The following is a 25,531-nucleotide window of genomic DNA, read 5'->3' as shown; positions in this document are numbered from 1 at the left end:
TGAGTAATATTCCATTGTATATATGTACCACATCTTTCTAATCCAGTCATCTACTTTTGGGCATTTGGGCTGCTTCCATGTTTTTCCAATTTAAACAGGTATTTTTAATATAGAGTTGAGTACATGGAGTTGTGGAAGTGAAGTGTGGAAGCTCTCAAAGCAGCCTGAGGTGGGAGTAGGACTTTAGGAGAAGGCAGACCTGGTGAGAAGCCTCAAAGGATGGCAGCAGTTAGTGGTGCAATGGGAGCTGGGAGACAAAAGGGCAGCCCAGGTCAAGGGGATGCCTTGAGCTATGGACTGGTTGGAGAAAAGGCAGCATAGTGTTTGGGAATGGAGAGGATTTACGAACAAGGCAGGGAGTAAGGAAAATGAAGCTGGTCCGGCTTTCACATCCTTGGCCTCTGTGGCTATCACTGCGGCATTGATCTCGTTAACTGAGAGGAGCGTGGGCACAGGGCATGCATGCCTGACTGTGGACACCTGAGCAAAGGTGTGTGCGCATGTGTAAGTGAGCACACCTGTGCCTGAGGTCAGGGATATAAGGGCGGCGTAACTCAGAGACAGCTACAGCAGCGGCTAGCAGAGGACGAGACTACGCCAGAACGCCAGAGAAAGAGCATGTAGCTCTGCATGGGGCTCAAATTGGCTGTCTCCCTGCTGGCTTCTTTCCCCTGCCTGCCATTAGAAACCTGTGATGATGCCAAGGGCTCTAAAATTCTCCTTCAAATTGCTAGAACTAACCGTGAACCTACCCACCCCCGGGAGGGTTGCAAAACAGACAGGCTAGAAGGCAGGTCTTTGGGATGAAAAATAATAGCTGCCCCCTGCATAGTGATTCCATCAGGTGCATCTAAAAGTTAAGGCAGGCAAGTTGACAGGTCAAATTTGCATCTGGAGAAAGTGCTGCTGGAAGTGAAAAAGCTGGAGAGGGCAAGAGATAAACCAGGGAAGAGGCAGGAAAACCAGTTGTGCTGGAGAGAGGTGCTAGTCTGAGCAGCAAGGGGAAGCAGTTGAGGTGGGGGTGACTTCTGAAGGGCAGTCCTGCACGCAACGGGACTACTCTCCAGCAATAAAGGGAAACGATAAACAGACACCTGCCGTAGCATGGGTGAACCCCACAAATGGGCTAAGTCAAAAAAGTCAAAGGGCTCATTCCATTTAGATGAAATATAAAAAATAATACAGGTGCCTCCCTGGTGGCCTAGGGGTTAAATCTCAGTGTCCCCAGGACAGCCTGAGATGGGTCCATGCCAGGGAGCTGACCCACATCTAGCCAGCGCAGACCTCTCCTGTCTTGGGCACTGCTTCCCTCAGCAGTGCTATTTCGGTGGGCCCACCTGTTCTGCTCCCCACTGTCTGACTCCTCTCTCAGACCTCTCTCCAGAGGTATCCCTCTGTGGTATCTCTGGCCTACACCCCAGTTCTTCAACACACACACACAAAATTTAAAAATACACCTCTAGGCCCTCCCTGGTGGTGCAGCGGGTTAAAGCACAGCACTGAGAATCTAAAGCCGCTTCCGCATGAGTTCGATTCCCACCTGCCCCGGAGGTGACCACATGGTGTGGCAGACCTCTCCTGACCCGCCCGCTGCTCCCCTCAGCAGTGTACTTTGTCCATCTGCCTGTTCTGTTCCCCACTCTGTCTCTGGTGAAGCCTCTCACCGCCCCTGAGCCTCTGGCCTGTACCCCAGTTCTGTATGCACAAATAAATCTTTAAAAAAAAAAATACCTCTAGTGACACAAAGTGGATTAATGGATTCTGGGGTGGGGGAGGGCAAGGAACAGGATTAACAGTCTTATGTGAAAGATCTCACTGGAATGATGAAAGTGTTCTAAAGCTGGTTTTAAAATAATTGCACACTTGATCATGTATGAAAAATTACTGAACTGTACACCTAAAATGGGTACAAGTTTTGGATGTAAATTTAAAGGCTTTAAAAAACAAAAGCAAAAAACATAGTCTCAGCAACTTCAGCTTCACCTGGAAGCTTGTCAGAATGTAGATTCTCAAGTTCCACCCCAGGACTCCTGAGTCAGACGCTGAGGGTACACCTAGTAACCGGTTTTCCAAACCTTCCAGATAACCCCGATGTGTGATTAAAATTTAAGAACCACAGGATTAGAGAAATATTTAGGAAGGGTTAACCATGTCGACTGGGTGATTAAAAGGGGACCTGGGATCAGACACCTGAGGATAATGTCTGGGTCAGAAGCCCCAGTTGCTGAGGGGGCCCAAGTTCAAGGCACCAGAGACACAGCTTTAGCAGGAAGTAGCAAGATGCTTTCTGTGGCTGTGGGACACCTAGCAAGGGCACCCTAGAGACCCTGAATCCGTGGCCTATTGGCATCTCAAGCTGCAGGGGTGCGACTTTAATAACAAGGAGGTTCCTGGGCTATGGCTTCTGACATGTAGAAGGAGGGGGATGGGACTCAAGGAAGGAGAATTAGGTTGTCCAAACTGACCTTTTTAAGTTTAAAAAGGGCAGAAAGGTGGGCCAGGAATTGGGCTGGTGTGAAGGGTCATAGGTGTCTTATTTTAGAATGGGAGAGATTTGAGCATGTTTTGTTGATAGAGGATAGTATGAAATGAACCCCAGGAGATGGGGAGAGGGAGGAGAGAGAGGCAGGCAAACGATGACTCAAATCCAAGAAAGGCAAAGGGAGATGATGGATACAGGGCAGTTTGACATTGGACTGAAACAGCACATACCATCCTCTGAAATGAGCGCTGTGGGTGTGTACTTGTGAGGAACTGGGGAATATTCCAAATTGATGGACTTAATATTCTAAAGGAAGGTCACCTGCTAAAAGAGAGGGCTAGATGCTGAATAGGGTTGCAGGACCGTGCGTGCTAGTAAGCCAGAGGAAGGAGAGGCCTGAGGAGTTTGAGGGTCAGTAAGAGGGTAAGCAGATGATCAACACCACGCAAACCTGTGTGGGGGAGGAAGGGAGGGAGGCTTACGAGGCTTGACAGGTATCCGGAAACAAAGATCCAGCACTTTGTCCCAGATCGTCTGGGACTTTAGATACCAGAGGAGGGAAAGTTGAGAGCATGAAAAAATAACAGGACTGTGGACCAGGTCAGAACAGGACTCCAGGCATCTGAGCAGTGTCAGTTGTCAAAGGAGCAAGAATGCAGGCACAGCTGGATTAACCCCCAGCAGTTGGGGTAAGAACTCATTAAAAAGCACAGGAAGCCACAATGCACAATCCTAAGGAACATTCTCCCACATCCTTTGACAGGGGGGTTTGCCTGGGGTTTTTCATTCTGAACTTTACTGTCTACCCCTCTCTGCCCTCCAGAGTTAATACACATGGTGGCTGCAGGTGGTGGTGAGAAGCAAATCAACCCACAGAAATGCTTTGACATCCTGACCAGTGTTCTCTCTTCCCAGCTTGGTGCCTGAGGAACGAGGGTGTGAGCTCTGTGCTCCTGGGGTCATCCACTCCCGAACAACTCATTGAAAACCTCGGTGCCATACAGGCAAGTAGCCAGCCCTTACCAGCACAGGCGGGGGGGCTGTGCCCAGGCAGCATCCTGTCTTCCCCACTTCCGTCCTTCAGCATGTCACTGCTTCCAAGTTACATGAAAGTTCCCAATACAGGGAATGGGATCCCTGTTCCAAATGGGCGTGGAAGGGAAGGAGGCCACAGACACAAGAGGCCACAGAACTTGTCCAGCACCTGGATTCAGGGTGTCTGCATCAGACCAAAGTCCACATCTCAGGATGGTTTGTTTCTGTGGACAGTGCATTCCCAGCTCCAGCGTTATACCTGATGAGGGGTTTCCAGGACCTGGCCACGAGAGCCTGCTTGTAGCTGCTGGTGATTTAATAGCCGGAGGACGTGTATTGCTGACCAACAGTATGCCACCACAGCACTTAGGATCACGTAGTGTAACTGCCTGGCCCCACTAGGCTGTAAACTCCCTGAGGTCAGACACCTGTCTTCCTGCCTTTCCACCAATTTTCCCGCTCCCAGCAAGTTACATGGTCTTTAGTCAATACTCAAGAAGTATCTGTTGAACACATGAAAGTTGGCTGTGTTTTGTGAAAAATAAGCTCTATTTTGGATTTCCAGAATCACATCTTTCTGGCAGCAATTTGGGGGCACCATCCCCGCTCACCTCTGCTGAGACGGTCTGAGACCCACAGCAGTAGAAGGGGCCGTAGGGAACGTGGGAGACCTTCCTAGCAGTTCTAGCTAAGAAGGGTGAGTGGTGGCAGCTGTTGTGGCCACTTCCTCCTGCTCCTCAAAAGGTGACACCTCACTCTTGGGTGGGCCCTACTCGGGCACACGTGTCTAATACCCTTGTCATAGCCACTATCTGCTGAACAGTAACATTTTCCTCTTACTCACAGGGGAACAGAAATGCCTGACTATTCTCCCCTGATTTCCCTAAAACATGCCCTTAGCCCGTCCCCTCCCCGAAAGGAGAATAGAGGGAGGTGGGGAAAAACTTCGTTAAACTTTCTATAAAAGTCACTTTTATAGAATAGCGCAGAACATGATTTGGGGGGAGGTAAACCTCCTTCCCTACATCCTTGTCTTGGGCTTCACAGCAGAGTGAAGTCCCCCTGCTCCCAAGTCCCCCAGCTCCGTGAGGACAGTGGTTCTGTGGCTTCCCTGTCCCTGTCAGGGGAGGGCTCAACCTTATGAAAGCTGTCCTGGGTGGGGATGGTGAGGAGGGGTAGGCAAGAGCTTATATACAAAACTGAAACTCAGTGTAACCACCTCAGCTCCACTAACACAAGGTACTTATTCTATATCCTGCATTATTTGAGGCAGAGGAGAATTGGAAATAAAACCCAAGGGCAGGACTTGGAAAAAAAGTGTGTTAAGAAACTTTCCCCTTAATTCACTTATCTGACTTTGGGGATCTACTATGGAGCTGGCACTGGGGATTCCACCGGAAACAAGCTAGTCCAAGCTAGCAGGACAGATAAAAAGCAGATGAAACCACCTGAATTGCTGCCCCTGGCTGAAGCCCTGCTGTGACAGGTGTGTTGCGAGCCTGGAAAAGGTTGAGAGCCAGGGAAGAGCATTCCAGACACAGGGGAGAGCAGGGCGTGCACCTGAGCTGGGAAGGAAAGGCCTCCAGGAGCTGCCAGTCTCAGGCTGATGCAGTCATATGTCATGAGCAAGAGGGGTAGTTGGGAGGCCCTTGTGCAGAGGCAGGCAAGGAACACACCCCCAGGACACCAATGGGGTATGAGTTCTATTCTATACAGATCAGTCCTTTAGAGGGTTTAGGCAGAGGCCAGACATGCTGCTTTCACGTTCAAAGATGGCTCCGACATCCGGGAGGGCAGAATGAAGTGGGGAGGGGCAGTTCTCTGGGCCCCAGGGGTCAGCTTGCTTGGTGGCCACATGGAGAGAGTGGGCTGCCTAGTTCAGGAAAGAGAAGCAGCACAACTTGCTAATGGCTTGGTAAGGAGAGAACTGTGGATCTGTACTGGGCTAACCCACTGACCATGGCTGCCACCACAGGGAACTGTGACTCCCTGGGAATGCTGGGCTGTGGGAGCATTCCAGGTAGCTAAAAATAAACTTCAGAAGTAAACATCTTCTGAAGTACTTTGTCTCAAACAAGGCTGACTGGTAGCAAAAGAAGGCATCAAGTGCAAAGGCAAGAAAAGGGGCTTCCCAGCCCTCCCTTCTCTGCTCTCCCTCAGCTCCCAGCCCCGAGGACCTGCCCAAGGCATGCTGTTACTAGGGCCCAGGATGGCTGGGTTCCCAGCAGTGGGGGGTTTGGCTGCAAAGAACGAATGTATGAGTGCCAGCAGTTGTAAGGAAAGGACATTTCCAGGGGCTCAGGAAGGCGGCTGCCTCAGGCTCTGGGAGATGCCTGAAATTTGCACAAACCAGAGGGGTCAGAGACCATAGGGGTGCAATTACACCTTGATGTGGGCACCACCCCCTGCACAGCTGTCCTCTCCACTTGAACCCCAAATCAGGAAGAAGTGCCTTTCTCCCTCCACCCCACCAGCCCGAACCCTTTCATATTTTATTCAAGTACTTTTTAATGGCTTTAATCAGAAATTTGTTTCTGTGTAAAGAAGGGCTTTTTCCTCACATGGCAAAACTACTGTACTTTAGACACAAAACTTCCAGTTTCTAGACTGAGGGCTCACTGCTGCAATCTCACTTTGCGTAACACACTAGTTTAGATTCTTGAGACGCCGGAGCAGCTGAGACTTCCACAGCCCTGCTGGCCTCGGATAGGAAACTGTTAACCAGAACCAGATTCTCAAGCCAAGGAGCTCCACTGTTCTGCCAAACCCTAAGGTCTCTGAAGATGGCACTTGAGTGGAGACAAGTCCCCCAGGCCAACATGACCACAGCAGAGGAAGGGTGAGGCCCAACCCTCAGAACTGGTCATGACTGCCTTCCAGTGTCCACACAGGGCCAGACTATTCCTGCCACAAGGTCTGCCTTTGTCCCTTGTCTCGTGGTGCAGGGAGCGCCCTTGGCCCACCTCTCAGGGGAAGCGTTAGCTCTGGATGAGCTCATCCTTCCTCAGGGCGCCAAGTGGCATGTCTCAGTCCTCATCCCGGCTACTCTGACCGGGCTCCCCTGTGGGCACTTCTACTGCATCCAGCGGCAGATGCCTGTAGGGTCAAACATATCTCACTCCAAACTTTTGTGCTCCAGTGCACTTCTCTGGTTTCCAATCTCAGTGACCTCACCAAAATTATTCCAGTCAGTCAGTGCAGAATCTACCCACATCCTCAAAAATACCCGATTCTTTTCTACTCCATTGCTGCTCTCCTGGTTAAGGCTCTTCACATCTCTCGCAAAATTGGAACTTACTTGTAATGAGTCCCACTTCCCTCTTCTCAACTTATCCTTCAAACTACCTCCAATGTCTGATGGGACCACTTCTATGATGAGGAATCCTGAGGGTCCCCAACAACCTGCAGAGGAAAGTCCCAACTCCTTTAAATGGCATTCAAGTCCTTTCATTGTTTTTAATCTCAATTCCCCTAGACCTCCACCACTTCATCACAGCATTACATCAGCACTTTTCTTCCTATTGCACCCACCTGGGTGTGTAACACCTGCCAATCCTTCAGCAGGGTTCTGACTGCCCACTGAAATCGCTCCTTAGCCTCTGGCCCTGTGCTGTCCACTGTCATCACCATTGGCATGTGTGGCTAAGTGCAGGTACAGTTCAGGTAGACATGACGGTTAAGTGTATAATGTACACTGGCTTGAAAAGACACAATACTTCAAAAAACTTCCCTATTTCTACTGGACAGAGTGGTTCCAGATAGTCTCTATTTTCATGCGTCTTCTTTTATACCTTATACCTGCTTTTATCCAGGCCACTGGTAATTGGAAATAACTACTATGGGCCAAGCACATGTGCACACTGGAGATCTAGATCAATTAAAACAAGGTCCCTCAACTCAAGTTGCTCAGTCTGGGGAAGAACTTATATTCTAGTCGTGGTTAATGTATTATACAAGTCTACACAACTGTGCTTCATGTTGAAGCGAAGAATAAATGATCAAGTACTAACTGCCTCTCTTTCACTTCTCCTGCTCTCAGGTTCTCCCAAAGATGACATCACATGTGGTAAATGAGATTGATAACATATTGCGCAACAAGCCCTACAGCAAAAAGGACTACAGGTCCTAAGGCGCTGCATGAGCCCTGGAGCTGCATGGTAACATAGTGGTATTACCGGCACAGAAGGGTGTCGCTAGCCAGTCCTTGAATCACTTAGCAGCCTGCTGCTCAACCTCTAGTGTCCCTGGATTCTGAGGTGTCTGCTGTCGCTACCACTGTGCATCTGAATTATGAGCACATCAGGAAACTCACAACCAGGAAAATCCATTCTATTTTCTTATCTTGGACTGGAGTCACCTGTTCTTGCATTGCTCTGTGCACCTCATGCTTATGCATTGGAGAGTATATAGGGGTGAAGATGCATTACCTTCAGTCATTTAGTATCTTAAAGAAGGCTGTGAGATATATTTTTTCAAGTGAACAAGATCCACAAGGGCGATGTGGACTGAACCAGAAAGAGCGCGCCATCTTAATGCAGAAGTCTGGCTTGGAGAATAAGCAGAAAAATTTTATTTTTTTTTTCTATTCTCACATTCATATTAGCAAGAGTTGTTTCATTTATTTAATAAACCAAAATCCCTAGGTTTTTGCTTTAAAATATTCACTGTAGCTTGGCCCCAAGAATGGCCCTATATAGCAATTAATTCAAGGCATCTACTAGAACTCTTAATGCTGCTATGCCCATTTGTATGGAGAGATAGTAAGAATGAATACACCAATCTTTGGTTATGAAAGGGAGGATTACACTGCTATGGAAACTGCTTGGAATAAAATGTACCTGCAATGAAGTGTTCATTTTTCACTACATTTTATGAAAACCTGCTTAATACTTTTGACTGCTTGTGCTTGTAGACATAGCTTCTGCAAGTTTAAATATTTGAGCTTTAAAAATAAATATACATATGCTCAGTTTTCTAAGTCAACCTGTAAAATACCCAGAAAGGCAAATGTTTGCTGTTTAATTAGCACTGGGATTTTACAATATAATGCCTGGTATTTTTGAGGAGTTATTAACATGAAAGTGAATCATGGGTTTTGTGAAAAAATGCTGTCACTACTCAATATATGCTGGGTGAATTAACTAGCCCTATGAAAAGCAAATGTTACAGAACTTCCTGATCCTATAATCACATTATGTACACTAACCTATATGCATGAAAGCTCTCTGCATGGATTAAAGGGGCCTAGCCTTGCTACACTCAGAAGCCATCTAGTCCTGCCAGTCTTGGCTATCCCCCCTCCCTGTCCCAATGAATATTCTTATTCCACTTTAAAAAATTCTAAGAACATACTGTGTGTGTACCTTAAAAAGGGAGAAAAATGTTAGTTTTCTGTTTAGGGGTATGTGGGGAGGGAGGAGGCTGGTCCTAGATTTCTATTCAGATACCAGAGCATGTACAAAAATTTAATTTTTTGACCAGCATATCTCTTACTTAGAAATCACCTTGAGACTTACAGAAGAAATACATTATCTGCTTAAAATATTCTTTTCTGCCATCATTTCCAGGTGTGTATTTCATGTTTAAGTTCTAAATCTTAAAATGGTATTGTGGAAAAAGTTAACAACTTTATGATTACCACTACCTGTATTTTAATAGGAGAAAGTGGGAGTTGTCACCAAGAGCATGATAATCATTTCATGATTCACTTTCATGAAATGAAAATTGGTGGAAATGATGGAAAATTTTCAGTTGTTCATTGTGTATTCAATCAACCCAGTGAACTACTGTGTAGAAATGAGCTAATGTTGTCTACTTGGAACTGTAATTTACCTTATTTATTTGCTTAGAGTAATAAAAGCATTTTGTGCATTTAATCTCACAAGATTTATGTGCTTGTTCATTATATGTATTCAGCTACATAAAACAGGCAATAAGCATGTAATTATCCATACAGGTAAGCTGCACTGAATGGTGTCTAACAGAAACAGTGTTAAAGTAGAATTCAATTTTTTTTCTTACTAGTGCAGAAAATAATAAGCTGTGATTTATTTTTACCTGGTTTTATAAATACTCTTGTACTAAGGTTATTCTCAAACTCAAAGAATGTGCAAATTAAAACCACGTACAAACATTATTGCTTAGCTGAGGAAATGAGGGAAGGTAAATATACTAGATAAGAAGTTCTGGCCTAAAGAAACCTTTCAATTCACTCATTTCTTTTCTGGAAAGAATTCCTTGGCAGAGATACCATTCCAAAAGGTAACCTGGGAAGAACCATCCACTCACTGAAATCCTGGCCGGGGAAATCAAACCCAGTCCTGCAGCTGGCTTCCTGTTTCAAGAATTTCCTGCGCATCGTCATCAACAATGTGCCCAGTCATCATGATGTCTAAGCTCCAGGGGACCTTAGACATCTTCCAAGTGACCCTCTTTGGCAGATGTAGAAACCAGGCCTGAAGAGATGATGGAATTTGAGCAAATTCAACTGCCAGTTAATGACAGAACCAGGCCTAGATCCAACTATTTTGTGTCCAATTCAGTGCTCTTTTAAAAATGATTTTTTTTTCCTCTAGCTTTCAGGGTTCACACAGTAATTATATGTGTGAATTTTAAATTACAAAAGTTTTGCTGTGATCCAAATTCAGGATCAATTAAGGTAAGGGAAAGGTCAGAAGAGAGGAGTGACAATCCAATGAGAAGTGTCTCTCCACCTCCCAAAAAATCTAAACCAACCACCCAGAAGATCCTCCTCAGCAGAGGAGGAATACAAGGTGGGAGAGACCCCTCACAGCCCTGACCGGCACATCCACCTCTTTACAAACAAGTCTTTTTTCCCCGCCCTTCCCGGCTTTAGAAGCAGCAGTGACTGGCATACCTATTGCAAACACATCCTGCCTGGGTTGGCAAGATGGCACAGCAGGCATGTGTTGACAGCAGCTCTGTAACACAACTGCGCTGTGCCCGCCACCGCCACACACACATGCAATCGGTGAACTTCAGAAATGCACTCAGGTGTGTGAGAAGTGAGAGCCGTGGTGATATGAAATGAAGTAACAAAGATTTATTCACATGTTTCTTATAAAGAAGTCTAGAGTAAACACAGATTTTAAAAAGCAAAGTTTAATAATAATAAGCAAGACGTTCACAAGACGTTTGGGTATGAATTCAACTTCCATATTTCAGTTAGCTTCAACTCTTGGTTCAAATAACATACCAAATAGGACAAGTAGTAAAATTTTACTGGCCAAGAATAATTTCAACCCAACAACTTTATTACATTGTAAATGAAGAAACTAAAAATAGGGAAATACAATGCTTCAAGCCTCCTCTTTTGACAAGGAATATGCAAAAGAAACTTCACTTTGAATACCAATTGCAGAACCCTTTTTATTTTACTGTTGTTGGACATGGGGTCTCCTTAAGGTGACACTTACAGCAGGCTTTTACTACCTAACCAGATTCAGCATGTCATACTTCTATGTGCCACACAGCCATATCAGGTGGGGAAAGAGTTCGATTCCCAAGAGGATAACAGTGAATCCTTAATGAAAACTGCGAACTGTCAGTGCACATGCCTTATGTTCACGCCCAGAAATTTATCTAACAGTGCAGAAAATCTAAACCAGAATCATGATTATAATCTAAAAATGCTCTAGGAAAAATTTAGGATTAAAGGCAAATTTTGCTTCCTTGCTTTTCCACAGATTTAGCTTATTAAGTCACAAGACTTTCTACTAAGCATATTGAGCAGATGCCCCTGTTGAACACCCCATTGTAAGAAGCATGTGGCATTTCTCCCCATCTATCCAGCAATGCCATCTAGTGGCAATTTTTAAATCTCCAATCTATAGACTTGCTCCAGCCCTCTAAAAACAGCTGACACCAGTGGTTTGTCCAACAAGCAAATGCATGTGGTGCACTAACTCCATGTTGCCAAACGTTTAGTAACCACTTATTCATCAACAGGAAAAAAAGTTAAAACAGTAATAAAAGCCAACCTTTCACGAGTTACATACACTAACTAGCCGAGTCTCTTCAGATTCCCTATCAGTCCACACTACCCGTGAGGGCATGTAGAGCAAGGCGTCAAAGGCCTGCCAACTTGTAAAAGCAATAACCAGTCCTCAGCTGAAGACGCTGCTGACCTGGTCGTGGTCATCATCCAAGTGTCCTCCCTCCTCCCCAAGTACTGAAAATCCAACAGCATGGAAGTGGAAGACCAACTCCTGGCGAATACCTTTCTATAGTGATAAGCTAAAAAGTAGAGATTATTTGCAATATTTACCTTAAACTTGGAAACTGAATGTTAAAGTTACTATTCCCTTTGAGCCACTTACTGCTTTTAGGAAAGTACTGGATGTGGGCAGAAACTTACAGGAAACCAAAACCAGTGTGACTATAATTCTGTAGTTTGTTTAAGTGAGACAGGTTAAAAGTGGAGCATCACAAACTTTTTCAAACCGTGGCACACAGAAAATGACATGTGAACACTTAACAACTAAAAAAATAGGAGACTACTCTTAGACACCCCCCCCCCAGGAATAGAGACATTTAATATTCTGTTTAGAATTGATAGGGTTCTATGGACCAAAAGTTCAAATTTAGAAATCTGTGGACTAAAGGGTTAAATGTAAGACCATCCTAATGGAAAATGCTGACAAGCACTAAAATAACTAATTCCTTGGAATTCTAAGAATTTGGGACCTAAATATCACTTTGGTCTTTTACATATCAATACACAGGAAAAAGGTCTCCCCCTAACTTCCTCCAAGCTACAGTCAGACCCTCAGACCCTCAAAGAGAAAAAGAATGCACCTAGTCTCCTAACAGGTGAAACCAACACGTTAGGGTCAAGCTGACTTCTCTGGCCACACAGTGTCAAAGCTATACAGTGAACATTGTGTGCTTTAACCCCACAGGACAACTCTGGGCACTATTTTTAGGTTACTGGCTTGGCTGCCTTTCTTCTTTGAGGGAAAAAAAAAACACTTTTCCACAAGTTTCACTTTCCCAAGATGGACAAGCCATGTTTTCAACTGTTATTTCAAATCACAAATCCATAGTCTTGCAAACATGAGGCTTCTATTCTCTCTCTGAGACAGGACTTATTCTGATACTTGTAAGGCTCCAAAGAAGTTGTAATATTGTAGTTGGAACAGAGAGAACCAGTTATTAACTTCTTGCAACTGTAATAAATAATAACAGCTCAGTCCAGGTTACTGTGACCTCTGACAGATGAAGGAAACAAGTTATTTTCTTTTATGATTATAGCACATTGCAAGACACTCTGCCTTTTAATAAATGTTCTGGTACTCTGAGTTTCCCATTCATTCATTTAATTTCAACAATCTGTCAAAAAGAGCCAACAAACACATATTGAATTACATCTTGCTGGGGTTTTTTAAACCCTCAAATTCCAGACTATAAAAGCATCTTGTGTGTTTCCCACCCTGACCGACCACCCTGCTACTTTTACATATACCTCAGGCCACCCAGAGCTACAAAGCCAGGGAGTGAGGCTGAAATGGTCTACTTGGAGCCAGTTGACAGGAGGGCGATGAGACCTGATGAAGCACTTATGGACAAAATATAATTCCTGTTAAGAATTTAATGTTAAGGAAAAACTAAGAACCCAAATTAGTTTTTCGACCTATCAAAAAGAACCCATCTCTTCGGAATATACTCTCTCCCTCCCGGCACGCTATGACAATGGTAGATGGTCATTGTCTACAAACACAATTTACGAGAGAAGACAGTAAGGAATGAAAAACATTCACAGGAAATATATTCCCCATTTTAAGAAGAAAACATTTGAAACATAAACCTAGACCACATGACCACAAAAAGCACATCTGAATCTCACTTATTTTCAGGAGTACTGATTAGAGAATATGAGAAGGAAGAAGAGACTTATGTGTCTTGTTGCCAACCCTTCCCCTCTCCACACCCCCTTAGCAGGAAGGGAAAAGCACGGATGTTTGGACAGTCTGCAGCTCAGTCCAGGGACTGGGCTGTTCAGGGCAAGCCATTCCAGGAGTCCCAGAAGATACAAGTCAGAGAATGTCTGATATTTTATTACATCATAATCTCCAAATATTAAAAGTCTGGCCATACACTCCTGGGTAACACCTCTAATAAATTACCTTAACAAGAGAAGATTGATTCTTGTTTAATAGCTCAGTTAAGAGCAACTTGAAACATTAATAAGATATTATGAAATGTGCCTATTTAGCTGCACTGACTATTCACTCAATCCAAAACTCAAAATATCAGCAGACTCCAGGGCCTATGCCAGGAGCTATAAAAGAAAGCAATTACCCCCACCGCCTTAGAATTTAAGAGTTAGATATACATAATCAACTATGACGAACTGCTCTGTAATACTTGTTACTGGTCAGGAAGTCAGAATTTATAAATTTATCAAGCCAAAGGCCCTTATTTTAAATGTACAGAAATTTGTTCAAAGTCACAGTGCTATTTAATGGACAATGCAGTTTTTCTTTCCACTAAAATACTCAACAAATCAAAATGAACTACTGTTTCTAGATTTCTAATAAAGATAATACACCTTTTAAAAGGATACACTGTGGGGTTGAAGTTCTTCAGTATAAAAAAGGAAGCCACAATGACGAGAACCAGGAAGAGAGTGTTGTTGTAGAAGATGGAAAATGTTGTCGCTTCATAATCAGCTACTTCGTTCTTCTTCCACAAGATCCTACAGGTACACACACAATCAATCCAGTTTATACACGTTTCAAAAGTGCAAACACCCCATGGCCCTAGTTCACTGTAAGCTCTCCTTAGGTCTTCAAGACAGAATGTAGCTGTAATAGTAAATTTAGTCAGAACTGTTCCCTTTTTACTGCCGATACTAGACTGATGCTAAAGAAAACAGCTGCTGGTTATGCTCCCCTCTTCCCGAGTAACAGGGCTTCAGAGGAAGAGCCCGACTAACAGCAACGGGGGTGGTTTCCTCTGCAGCCCTAACAGGCATCTTCTTCCATGGCCTCACCTACAACACACTGGGTCCTCAACTGCACAAAACTTCCTGACAGTTCAACTTTCTGGCTGGCAACTCTCTACAGACTATCAGGATTTTAGCCTTCAAAACTATAATCCAGAGATAAAAATTAGTTGTGGGGTCAAAATAGTAGAATTCTGCTTGGTCATTCTTAACTTTGTAAAAACCCACTTGTTTTTTTGTTGGTCATGGTATTTCATCTCTTGAATTTCAACTTTTTCATTTATTTAATCATCAAACTTTGATTCATTCTTTCATGCAAGCAACATGAAGTTCCAGATATCTACACATAAGAGACACTTAACTTCTCTTGGTTAATTAAAAGCAGTTTTTAAAAAGGTTAAGTTGTGACCTATTAGTGAGATGTGAAATCAACTAAGTGAAACAAATGCTCAAGCATTAATAACCAAGGGAGTGAGACCAGCATTTTGAAAAAAATTATGTAGGGCGGGTGTCCCTGGAGGTGCTGGGGTTAAGTCTCAGGGCTATCAAACTATCACCAGCCACTGTGGGCACAAGTTCGATCCCCAACCAGGGAGCTGACGCACATGGTGCAGCTGATCTCCCCTGTCTTGCTCGCTGCTCCACTCAGCAGTGTATTTCAGTCAATCTACTTGTTCTATTCCCCACTCTGTCTCTAGTGAATCTTCTTACCCCCCTGCACCTTGCCTGCACCCCCATTCCTTTGATTTATTCATTTATGCATACAGAGCTGGGGTATAGGCAGAGGTGCAGAAGCAGTGAGAGGACTCACCAGAGACAGAATGGGGAGCACAATAGGCTGACTGATGAAACACACTGCTGAAGGGAACAGCGGGCAGGTCAGGAGAGGTCCGCCACGCCATGTGGGTCAGCTCTGGGCAGGGGATTGAACTCTCACTGAAGCAGCTGCGGCCAATTTGCAGTGCTGCGTTCTTACCTGTTGCACCACTGGGGAGGGCCTCACTCCCTATTCTAACTCTGACTTCTACTTAGGATCAAGAAACAAACCGACAAGTCTGCAGTGGGAAGGAGGACCATTTGTCATTTTTCATATAAGTAATCACCTGAAACCCGTAAGAGTTACAACAACCTTTTGGGAATCTGTGTTAACGATAAGCACTTCATACTAAAACCACCACACAAGTGACCGTCACAATTCAATAAAAAGGTTAAAAGTATTCTGGATTCTCTAAGCTCTATCCCTGTGCACAATTTGCAACCAGAACACTATGCAGTCAGACCTCCTTATAGCTACTCTGTGAAAAAAGACCTTCATTGCTATAATTTAATAGTGTGCCTTCAGTTCTACAAAGGATCCATAGGAGATAACCACTGAAATTATGTTTTGATGTCCTTCCAAAACCACCCTAGAAGACATTGTTCATTAAGTTACTCAATGTCCCTTAAATAAGGATCCACTTGATAAAGTCCTTCCAAGATTCAGTGCCAGGAAAGTTTCCTTTCAGAAGGACTTACATGCTGCTTCTCATCAGACAATGAAAGCTGTATGACCTCAGATGCTTCCCTTTTACTTGGAAGCTCAGTCTAAGTTTAATGCACAACTGATTAAAACGAACTCTGAGGCCTTTGTTCATCTACCTTTTCTTCCTTTTAATGTATTCTGATCTTTTAAAATTATGTTTTATATGAACTTAAATATTGAAAATCTCCACAAAGGTTCTAGAATAAGGTGAGATAAATATTTCATTCCACAAAGCAGCTTATAAATACTAAAACTTAAGATCCATGAAAACAGTACAACTCATGATTCTATTAAACCATCTGGCAACCTGTAAGCACAAGCTTATTCAATCATTCATAGAATTCTACTCCTCAGATGTTAGAATCTAATTCCTTCGAATATCAGTCAGCAGGAAAAAATGGGGGTGCGAGTCACTAGGAAACAAATCCAGTTCTTTTCTCTTCTCCAATCAATGTAGATAACCAAGAACTGGATGTTCCTCTGGAAGCTCCGGAACAGAAAACACCATCACCTGGAAATGCTAGAACACCACACAATGTAAACACTGCAGACCCAGAAGAGTCCAGTGAGTCACTCAAGGACAAGGCGGAAGCTCTGAGCAAAGCTCTCCAGACTCCTAGCCGCAGCAGTGCAGAAAGGCACAGGCACTGAGGCCGCACTGCCTGCTCACCAAAGCTCATATACAGCTCTGAGCAAATCGACAATGCTTTCCATACCCCAGTTTCCTTGGGTATAAAATGGAGGTAACATTATTATTCCTCTTTATAGGAATAAATAAACAGCACAAAGAAAAGTATCTGCCAATAATAAAACTCAAAGGCAATTACTAATCTTCTCATCACTACGTCTACTACGTCTTCTATAGCAACGTAATACCCACATCCTCTTAAGCAGGAATCAAGCTTTAGTTCCCATAAAACACCCCCTTTCTGATTACCAGAAACACTGTAAGTAAGGGTTCAAACCTTTCATCTTTTTCCTTCCGAGACATCTTTCTATTATCAGCTTCAGAAAGTTTTCTTGTCACTTCTTTGGAAACAGCATCCTCCCTCTTCTGTGCCACTCTGGAAGGAAAAGAAAAAATAGTTTCCACATGCTCCATGAGTGAATATCACATACTCTCAGAAACACTCTGTACTCATATTTTGTGCTGGCAATTGTATAATACTTTACATTTCAAAAAAGAAGCTGGACAGAAAGTTCCAAGTTTATTACACTGTACTAGCCAAAGAGCGGGTGCGCAAGAAACTTCCCAAGATGTGGTTTATTAGTTATATGTTTTGATTTCTGCTTAAAAGAGAGAATTTTTGGAAATTTAATATGGAAACAAAAGTCAAATGCTATTGGCACAGTTTAGCTATGAATCATTTTAACTCCATTTAGTTTTAACCTATAATTTAACTGTTCAACAAACAAATGCGATGAGACATTAACAAATGACATGATTTTAATTCCAGTAAATAACAAAAGAGAAAAGCAGGCTTAAAAAAACAAAGGGGAATTACCAGCCTTATTATCTTAATATTTTTAACTCCAGTCCAAGAGCAATTTCACTAAAAAGAGGCAATGTCACATGGACGGAAGTTCATTTACCACTTTCAGTTAGAAGAACTGCTGGTTTAAAGATATACCAATACAAGGGGTCAGCCAGAAAAAGACTTGAAGTTTTTTTCCAGATCAGAATTTTCAGTAATGAATAATTGGATAAGGAAAATTTAACCGATACTCATCAAAGAACCTACAAGATGAATTTTACCAAATAGGGTCGCTATGAAAGAGGATTAAATTTCAATTGTGATGAAACACAAAAAGACACCCAAAGATTATGACATTTCAATTCAACATAGCTTATTTTTCATTAATCGTATGGAAGAAAAATAAGACAACAAGTAAATTGTAAATGTCCTACACAGTCAGTCTCACAACGTAAATACTCATTGCAAACTTGAGAAGTAGCACAAGCAACAGGATATGAAGCACAAAAATAGAAACCTGTCCACTACTGTGCTATATTCAGTTTTGGTCAGGAAAAATGGAGAAATCTAGTGAGTTCCTGAGAAGAAAAGTCAGAGATGATTCAGGAAAAGTTTCACTCCTCTTGCAATCACAAGAGCTCCTGGGACACAAAACAAGTGCAGATTAGAGCTGGTTTTTCACTTACTTAAGAACTGAGTTAGAACTCACATTATTAAAGAGGTAAGCTATTCTCAGCAATTGCAAATTGATTATCTAGAGGAAGGAGAATCAGTTTGTCTACAAAATACAGATAAAAATCTGAAACCTAAAGAAAAAAGCAGTTAAGGAGATCGCTGCAGTCCTAAGAGAAACTTCAGGACACTACAGTGTGCTTGTTCCTTCAAAAACTCAACTTCACCTAACTCATTTCACTATGCTCACAAGGACAGACTGCACCTTTCTTGCAGTCTAGCACACATAAGTAGTTTTTGAACTTCCCTTAAGACCACTTTTTTCTAAGGCCAACTGAAAAAAATAAAAAAGAGATGGCACATAGCAGCAACTATTCTTGCTGAAGAGGGAAAAATGCATGTGTGCACACACACACACACATGCACACACACACCCTGTCAGATCTGTAGGACAAAAGATAAACTTTTCCAAGATTCAGTACTCGCTAAACTTTTAAATAGTTAATCACCTGTCCATTGGACAAATACTCCAAAAAAGACCGAACCCCAGATAACTAGGTAACTTCTAGTTCTAAAATTTTATACTTAGCTACCAATACCAGCCATCCCAGAGGTATATTACAACTTGAAAAGAAGCCCAACCATCCATAAAGACTCCTAGAAAATAAAACTCCTCAGAGCTGAATATGCTAAAACACAACAAACACCACTCCAGCAGCCCAGTACTCAGACAACTGAGATAACGCACAAAAGCAACAAACTTTTCTATTATTTTTTTACATCAGTATGACTGACCCAGAACTACTTTATTAAAATGAAATCACTTGTCATCTTTCAAAAAAATCTCTCCTCAAACTCCTCCAACGCTGCATGTAAATGTTTACTATGTGCCAGATAACAAGTTGCATGCATTAATTGTACCCCACATTTCTAGGAAGTACTAGTAGTAACCCCACTTCACAACTCAGGAATCGTACTCTAGAAAGTTAAATGTATGGCCCAAGTCTAGACATTCCAGGAGCAGAGCTGGACTGGAATTCAAACTATCGACACAGAAACCATCTTCTTTCTACAGTTAATACCTACCCACACAGAGCATTCTCTGGGTCTGTTTGAGCACTAATTTTTTTGGAAAATATTTTGGTGTCACTGACAAAATTTAATATTAAGTCAAATCAACGACAAGAAAAATTCCACTATCAGAACCTAGTCACTAAATTATTGAAATTTTATTAAACTAAATGTACTATTAACTATTGTAAGAATATAAAACTAAAGACACGATAGTTGCTCTCAAGAAGTCTAAAGTAGAAAGGAGAACATGATTTTGATTTCAAGATGAACAAAAAAATAATATGTAGGACATGTGAGAAATCCCAATTCCCAGAGGGATTGGGTTCCCAGAAGATCAGAAAGGATATGTCAGAGAGGTGCCCACTTCTGAAGGCCACAGGCAACTGGGCCTCACAAGACATTCAGGAAAAGCAGAGGCCAAGATGGGAATCCTGAAACTGCAGTTGGTAGAGAGCAGACATGGCACACAAAGTGACAAAGCCCCTGATTGCTGACCTAGGACAGGGATGCTCAACCTTAGTGACTATGCCTGCTGAGACATGGGAGAAGTCGATGCGGCCCTCTCTGGTCTCCATACAACAAATCCCATTTCACTGAGATCATCTCAACATGTTTCTAACCCGTCACCAAAATGATTCTAACATAGGGCCAGCAAAGTTAAGAAGGATTTCTCTGGAAAAACACTAAGTCTCAAAATTACAAGCAAGTAGGAATGGGAAGGAGACAATTCTAAATTGGAATTTAGAAAGACACAAGTCATGTTCAAAGGATGACATGAAGACTCTCAGGAGAAAGCCCTGTCCAGACAGGGAAAGCCAGACTAGCAGGAGGAAAATGACATGCATTCTTGGGATCTGGAAGAATTTGGTTTTATTTAAAAGAGAAAGCCATGTATAATGAGCTGTTACTAAAAAAGTGACATAATGAAATGATGGCAGATAAGGATGAGTATATGTTTTTCATTCCATAAAAAAAGGATAATGTGTGTAATCTCACACAGCCGTATGGGTTACATCAGAGAGTACCATGCTCTATACAGTGCATATCATAGAGGGCCCTAAACTAACCATGTGTGTTTAAGAGACTAAACAGAATGCTCTAGGAAGTCGAGCAAGCAAATGTCCAAACTAGAGAACTATGGCAATAAAAAGACAAGCACACTGGTACCTCTCAGATTTTAGCAAAATCTCAACTGTCTTTAAGAAAGAACATTTAAAATAAAAAGCACCAGAAGGCCTCACTGGGGAGCAGAGAAATGAGAGAAAGGCACCGCTGTCTTGAAATAAGGATGAACATGAAATCAAAATGAACATGAAAACAATCGAAAGGTACCTTTTACAATTAAACAAAAATTCCCATTTTCTTTGTAAATAAATATGCCATCCAAAATAATAAATATCACCCTATTTTCAAGAGTATAGACATATTAACCTTTAGGAAACCAGAGTATATTTGGTTACAAGTAACTAGTGCATAAATTGGTTGTAGTGAAGCCTGGGTGGTTTTCAAAGTTTATTGTTTAAATGATGGCTTATTTTACAATTATTTTATGATAATTTTCACATACTCATAAGAAAAAATATAATTAGCATTAAAAATTTCAGAGTTTTATTAAAACAACACAATTTGTTCCAGAAAGACTCCCATTTTCTATTGAAATGCTATGAATTTCCTTTTTACAAGCTTTATGATTAATGCTGGTGTTTTAAGTATTCTAACTCCACTATCAAAACCTACTTCCGCTAGCAGTATCAGAAGCACACTGCCTCTGCTTCAACTCATAATTTTTTTTGGATCATCAATGTGCCTTTCCAAAATATATAAATATATCCATAAAGACATCTCTCACCAAACCTTATGAAACCAAGACATACACAAATGGTCTTGAAGACATCTACTACATAGAAATGCAACATTTAACACGTTTTCAACTTGTGAAATATACTTACTTGTGCTTGAGAACAAATTTCACATTTTTGTAGGCAAATGCTACCAAGTAAGTGCTTACAAGGGTCATCACACTGTACAAAACAGCAGACTGAATAAGATCCATGTGCCATATTCGCCAATATAACCCTGAAAAAAGAGGGGGGAGGGGAATGGTGTTGAAGGATCAAAACAGAGTAAGACATCTCTATCCATTTACAAAGGTGCTGAATTAACTGTAGTTAAGCCTGATACGTTAGTCTGGACTAGGGAACCAACAGTGTACAGGAGATCTTCAGAAGTAAGGTAGACAATAAAAAGTTACAACCCCAAAGCTTTCCCACTTCAGAAGACTCGTAAAGCACCACCTTCCTGTTCCTAGTCCAAATGAAATTTCTGCTTCTTCTAAAATGAAAACAAACTCTGGCTAAACAAAAATCACAATTCGGCCTCAGATTCCACTCATCAGAGGACTATTAATGGACTACAGGTCACACCAAGATGCACGTGCAAGCCTTAGTTTAGAGCTGACGTGGCAGTTCTCAGGCTGCTCAGCGCGGCCCCGCAGCCAAGGGATCCACACCAAGGTAACTGCACGCGGGTGTACAGGTCAAGAGAGAAAATAAATCCGGATTCAACACCCTGCAGTAGTGTGACAGACAGGACTTTTAGATTCCGGAACCCCGAACACTAGCCAACTCGCAATTTTTTTTTTAAATCCAAACGAGAGTTCGGAAAGTATCGTAACAGGGTGATTAAAATGTTTAGGGTGATTAAAATGTTTCAACGGCAGATCGCTGGCCCTGGGCATCTATCCAGCCTCTTCCATCAATTTATGAAAAGGCTGCACATCAGTCTGCGGCGACTGAATATAAGCGAGGGTTAAAAGGAACCTGTCTCACGTAATTCATTCGTTTTTCCGAAAGCCGTACAGATACAAGCTCAAGATGTCAATTGCGTGGGGAAACAGTCGGCAGCATTATCTCCACAAGAATTAGCACCCCAAGAGTCTAAACCGGTGATCGCGCAAATACGGGCTGCGGGTCGCCCTAGCAGAACCCCCGCCCGGGCTCGCCACGTCCCCGCCACCGCCTCCCCCAGGCCCGGCCGCCGTCTCCCCACCACCCCTTTTCCGCTCACAGATCGGGATGGCCGACACGATGAAGGCGTTCCCGAAAAAGAGCGCGGTGGATTTGGCCGAGAGGTTGCGGCTGAAATCCTGTAAGAGGAGGTCCTCTTCGGATTGCTGCTTGGAACCGCCTTTGGGCGCCATGGCAGAGCCGGGAGTAGAGCCGGACGCTAAAACCTGGCGAAGCTGACGTCGTTGTCGCTCAGCCCCCGCAGCCGCCGTACCCGCGAGCGCCCCGTCAGCGTCGCGCGGAGGCGGGATCAGTGCGGGCGAGTTTCCTCGGGATTGGCCAGCCTGGCGTCGCTGCCCTACACCTACCTCCGGGATTGGACGAGTGCGCTGAACTTCCGGATTCCGGGCCAGCCCCTTGACGAGTAGTCTTCCGAGAGAAGGCGGGAATTTGTAGGTTGGCAAGACCTTTTTTATTTTGATGAACAAAACTTTATTGACATTTCGGGTCACAGCCGCTAATGGCCCCGCGCTTTCCAAGAATTTGGAATTCGAAAACCAGCCGCTCTTGTGCTCCGCGTCCGTGAACTTTCAGGAGCGTTTTGCAAGTACCCTGTATGGAAAGTTGGTACTGCTAAGTTGAGAATGGTCGTCAACCTGCATACAACCATCAAATATCAGCATTAAATATCCGCTAGAATCCCACTGATGTCTTTTTTGGAGTTCGGGGTCCGAGTTGTATAATTATCTCCACTTCACAAGTAATTATGTGGGTGAAAAACGGCGATGTGGTCTCCAAGACGTGATTTCTTTTCTATAAAGTAACTGACCACCTTTGTATAAAATAGGAGGCACTTTGGCTTTTAAGGAATTCGTGGTCTCATTGATGAAGATAATATTTAACATGTGTCAAATACATTTATAAATTGTAAATCCTTCAATACGGTATTTTCAACCGGATTTCAGATAAGGGCAGCGTCCCAAGTCATGCTAAATAAAACTAAGACAACAGATTGGCTAGACAGGCTGCCGCTGAAGCTTTGAGAATTGAATATGGGTAGGATAACAACTAGAAACCATTTTTTAAAACATCCAATTATCTGTCGCTTTCTTTAAAAAATACAAGTGAACACTCAACTCTCACTAAATGTTTGTCATTTGTACTACTGACATTTGAAAAATTATCCTCAACTTCCAGCTGCTCCATCAACAGTTGCATATCTTTTTTTGTTTGTTTTTTAATGCATTCAAGAACTGGGTATAGGCCAGAGGTGCTTGGTGAGAGGATTCACCGGAGACAACGTGGGGAGCAGAACAGGCAGATGTACTGAAATACACTGCTGAGGGGAGACAGGAGAGGTCTGCTCCTGCCCTGCCTTCTATGGGTCAGCTCCCTGGCTGGGACTAGAAGTTAGGCCATAGTGGTGATAGTTGGTTAGCCCTCAGACTTAACCCTGACACCACCAGGGAGATCCAGCACTTGTACATTTTTATCCCTCTTCTTTATCCAAATTGAAACCATCCTTCACCAACTTCCATTCTAATGAGCCTTCTGTCTTCAACTTTTTTCAATCTATTCTCTATATAAGTACCATAGTAAGTTTTTCTGAAAAAAATAAAATGCTTCATTATCTACAGTAAATATCCCCAAATGCCAGTCACTTTCATCAATTCATTACATAATATGAAAGAAAAAAGTAAGTTGGCATCTAGTGAATTTTTCATAAAATTAAAGGTATTATTTTTAAATAACTTCATTTTTAAAGTTAAAATCTCTTTCTTTATCATGTGCTGGTGGTGATGGAAGAAACTCTTATTTTCTCTTTCAACATTCTTCTCTCTCTTTTTCTACGCCAATAAATTGCACCCTTTCCACCCATTTCTGACTAAAATGTTAATTCAACACTAATTTCATTTTTTCCCTCTCCATCTATGACACATCAACAAAGCCTTTGAATCTAAAACCCTTGCTTGTTCTCTATGAACCAAGGTTATAAACTGGAAAATTCTATGAGCCAAAGAAACAGAATCATCAGTATATGTAAAAGAAAAGAGGAAGAAAATAAACAATGATAAAAATAATTATACTATGCTCTCATGGGCAGCACATACATTAACCCCCTGCCTTCAGGGAGGGGAAGATTGACTTAATTACTGAAGGATTTCGCCATTTCAAAGATTTCAGCAATCATACCCATGTGATGAAGCCTCCGTGACAGCCCTAACAATGGGATGCAGAGAGTAGGTTGGTGATCACATGGAGGAGCCCAGAGAGGACCTGGAAGCTCAGTCCCCTTCCCTCATATCTAGCCCTATGCATCGTTTCTATTGGTTTTTCCTGAGTTGTATCTATAATAATAAAGCGATAAAAGTAAGTTAAGCAATTTCCTGAGACGTGTGAACAAATCTGAGGAAGCGGTTGTGAAACCTTTGACTTACAGCTAGATGGTCAGAAGTATAATGACAAAGAGGGATTGCAATCAGGGTCTGAAGAAGTAACAAGATTGGGGGGACTGTGTCCTTACCTTGTGGAATTTGATGCTAGCGCCAGGTAAACTATCATAATTGAGGTAAATTTGTGCAACACTTTGTCAGTGTCAGAGGAAAACTGAATTGTGGGGTCTGCTCTGACCACAGAGCAGGATCTGAATCAAGTTAATAGTATTTTAGTTGCAGGATACCCAGTCAGTGTCCATCATTGAAGAAGTGAAGAAGTGTTTGGTATGCAGAAACCTTCATAGAAGTGTTCACAAGAAAATAGAAGGAAATAGTTTTTTTCCTTTTATAAACATAGTTTGTGAAGAGGAAATTTACCCCCTCTACGTTCTTCCTTGGCTGGTCATGCAATCAAATTACCATCAGACAGATTAGTAAGAGAAAAGAAAAAATTGCATATGAATGGATAATCAACACAATATAAATTCTGAAGCAAACTGGGCAAAGTGAGAGTGTAGTTCCTGGGTGAAGGAAGGAGGGTCAAGAAGTGATTCATGGAGAACAGAAGCCCTGTCATTAGATGGTTGCTCTACTGTATTGATAGTTTCTCCGGCAGTTTATTTCTGATAAAAACCCTAATTCTGGATTATTCTTCTAGGTTATTAAGTTTCTTGTGAGTTTGCAGAGCCTCAATTGACCTCAGCTTGCAAAAATCCACATGCCAAAGAGACACATCTTGGGGAAGCCTATCTGAACACCTTGGTGGTGTATCTATCACCTCAGTGAGTTAAATGTGCCAAGTATAGGATGCAGGGACATGGTGAGGTCAATATAACTGAAAACTTCACCTGCCAAAGGCAGTCCA

At 42.6% G+C, this 25,531-nt stretch overlaps 2 protein-coding genes across 2 annotated transcripts in view; one reads left to right on the top strand and one right to left on the bottom strand.

The window, feature by feature from the left end:
• The window catches only part of KCNAB1 (potassium channel, voltage gated subfamily A regulatory beta subunit 1), a 198,112-nt gene extending 188,719 nt beyond the window's left edge, over nucleotides 1-9,393 (top strand). Inside the window, exons 13-14 of the mRNA XM_004682320.2 lie at nucleotides 3,398-3,486; nucleotides 7,557-9,393. Of these exons, the coding sequence (XP_004682377.1) occupies nucleotides 3,398-3,486; nucleotides 7,557-7,646 (179 nt within the window). The 3' untranslated portion in view covers nucleotides 7,647-9,393. The remainder of the gene's footprint in view (nucleotides 1-3,397; nucleotides 3,487-7,556) is intronic.
• A 1,226-nt stretch (nucleotides 9,394-10,619) lies between these two features.
• SSR3 (signal sequence receptor, gamma (translocon-associated protein gamma)) lies at nucleotides 10,620-22,477 on the bottom strand. Its single transcript, XM_004682317.2, has 5 exons — nucleotides 22,293-22,477; nucleotides 21,176-21,302; nucleotides 16,971-17,069; nucleotides 14,103-14,234; nucleotides 10,620-13,115 (listed from the first exon to the last, which is right to left on the bottom strand). The coding sequence occupies exons 1-5, from the start codon at nucleotides 22,423-22,425 to the stop codon at nucleotides 13,049-13,051; spliced, it is 558 nt and encodes a 185-aa protein (XP_004682374.1). The 5' UTR covers nucleotides 22,426-22,477; the 3' UTR covers nucleotides 10,620-13,048.
• Nucleotides 22,478-25,531: the final 3,054 nt, after the last annotated feature.

Source organism: Condylura cristata, unplaced genomic scaffold (genome assembly GCF_000260355.1).
Source record: "Condylura cristata isolate star-nosed mole 26May11 unplaced genomic scaffold, ConCri1.0 scaffold00014, whole genome shotgun sequence".
NCBI classification, from domain to species: domain Eukaryota; kingdom Metazoa; phylum Chordata; class Mammalia; order Eulipotyphla; family Talpidae; genus Condylura; species Condylura cristata.
This window is presented reverse-complemented; position numbering and strand designations above follow the sequence as displayed.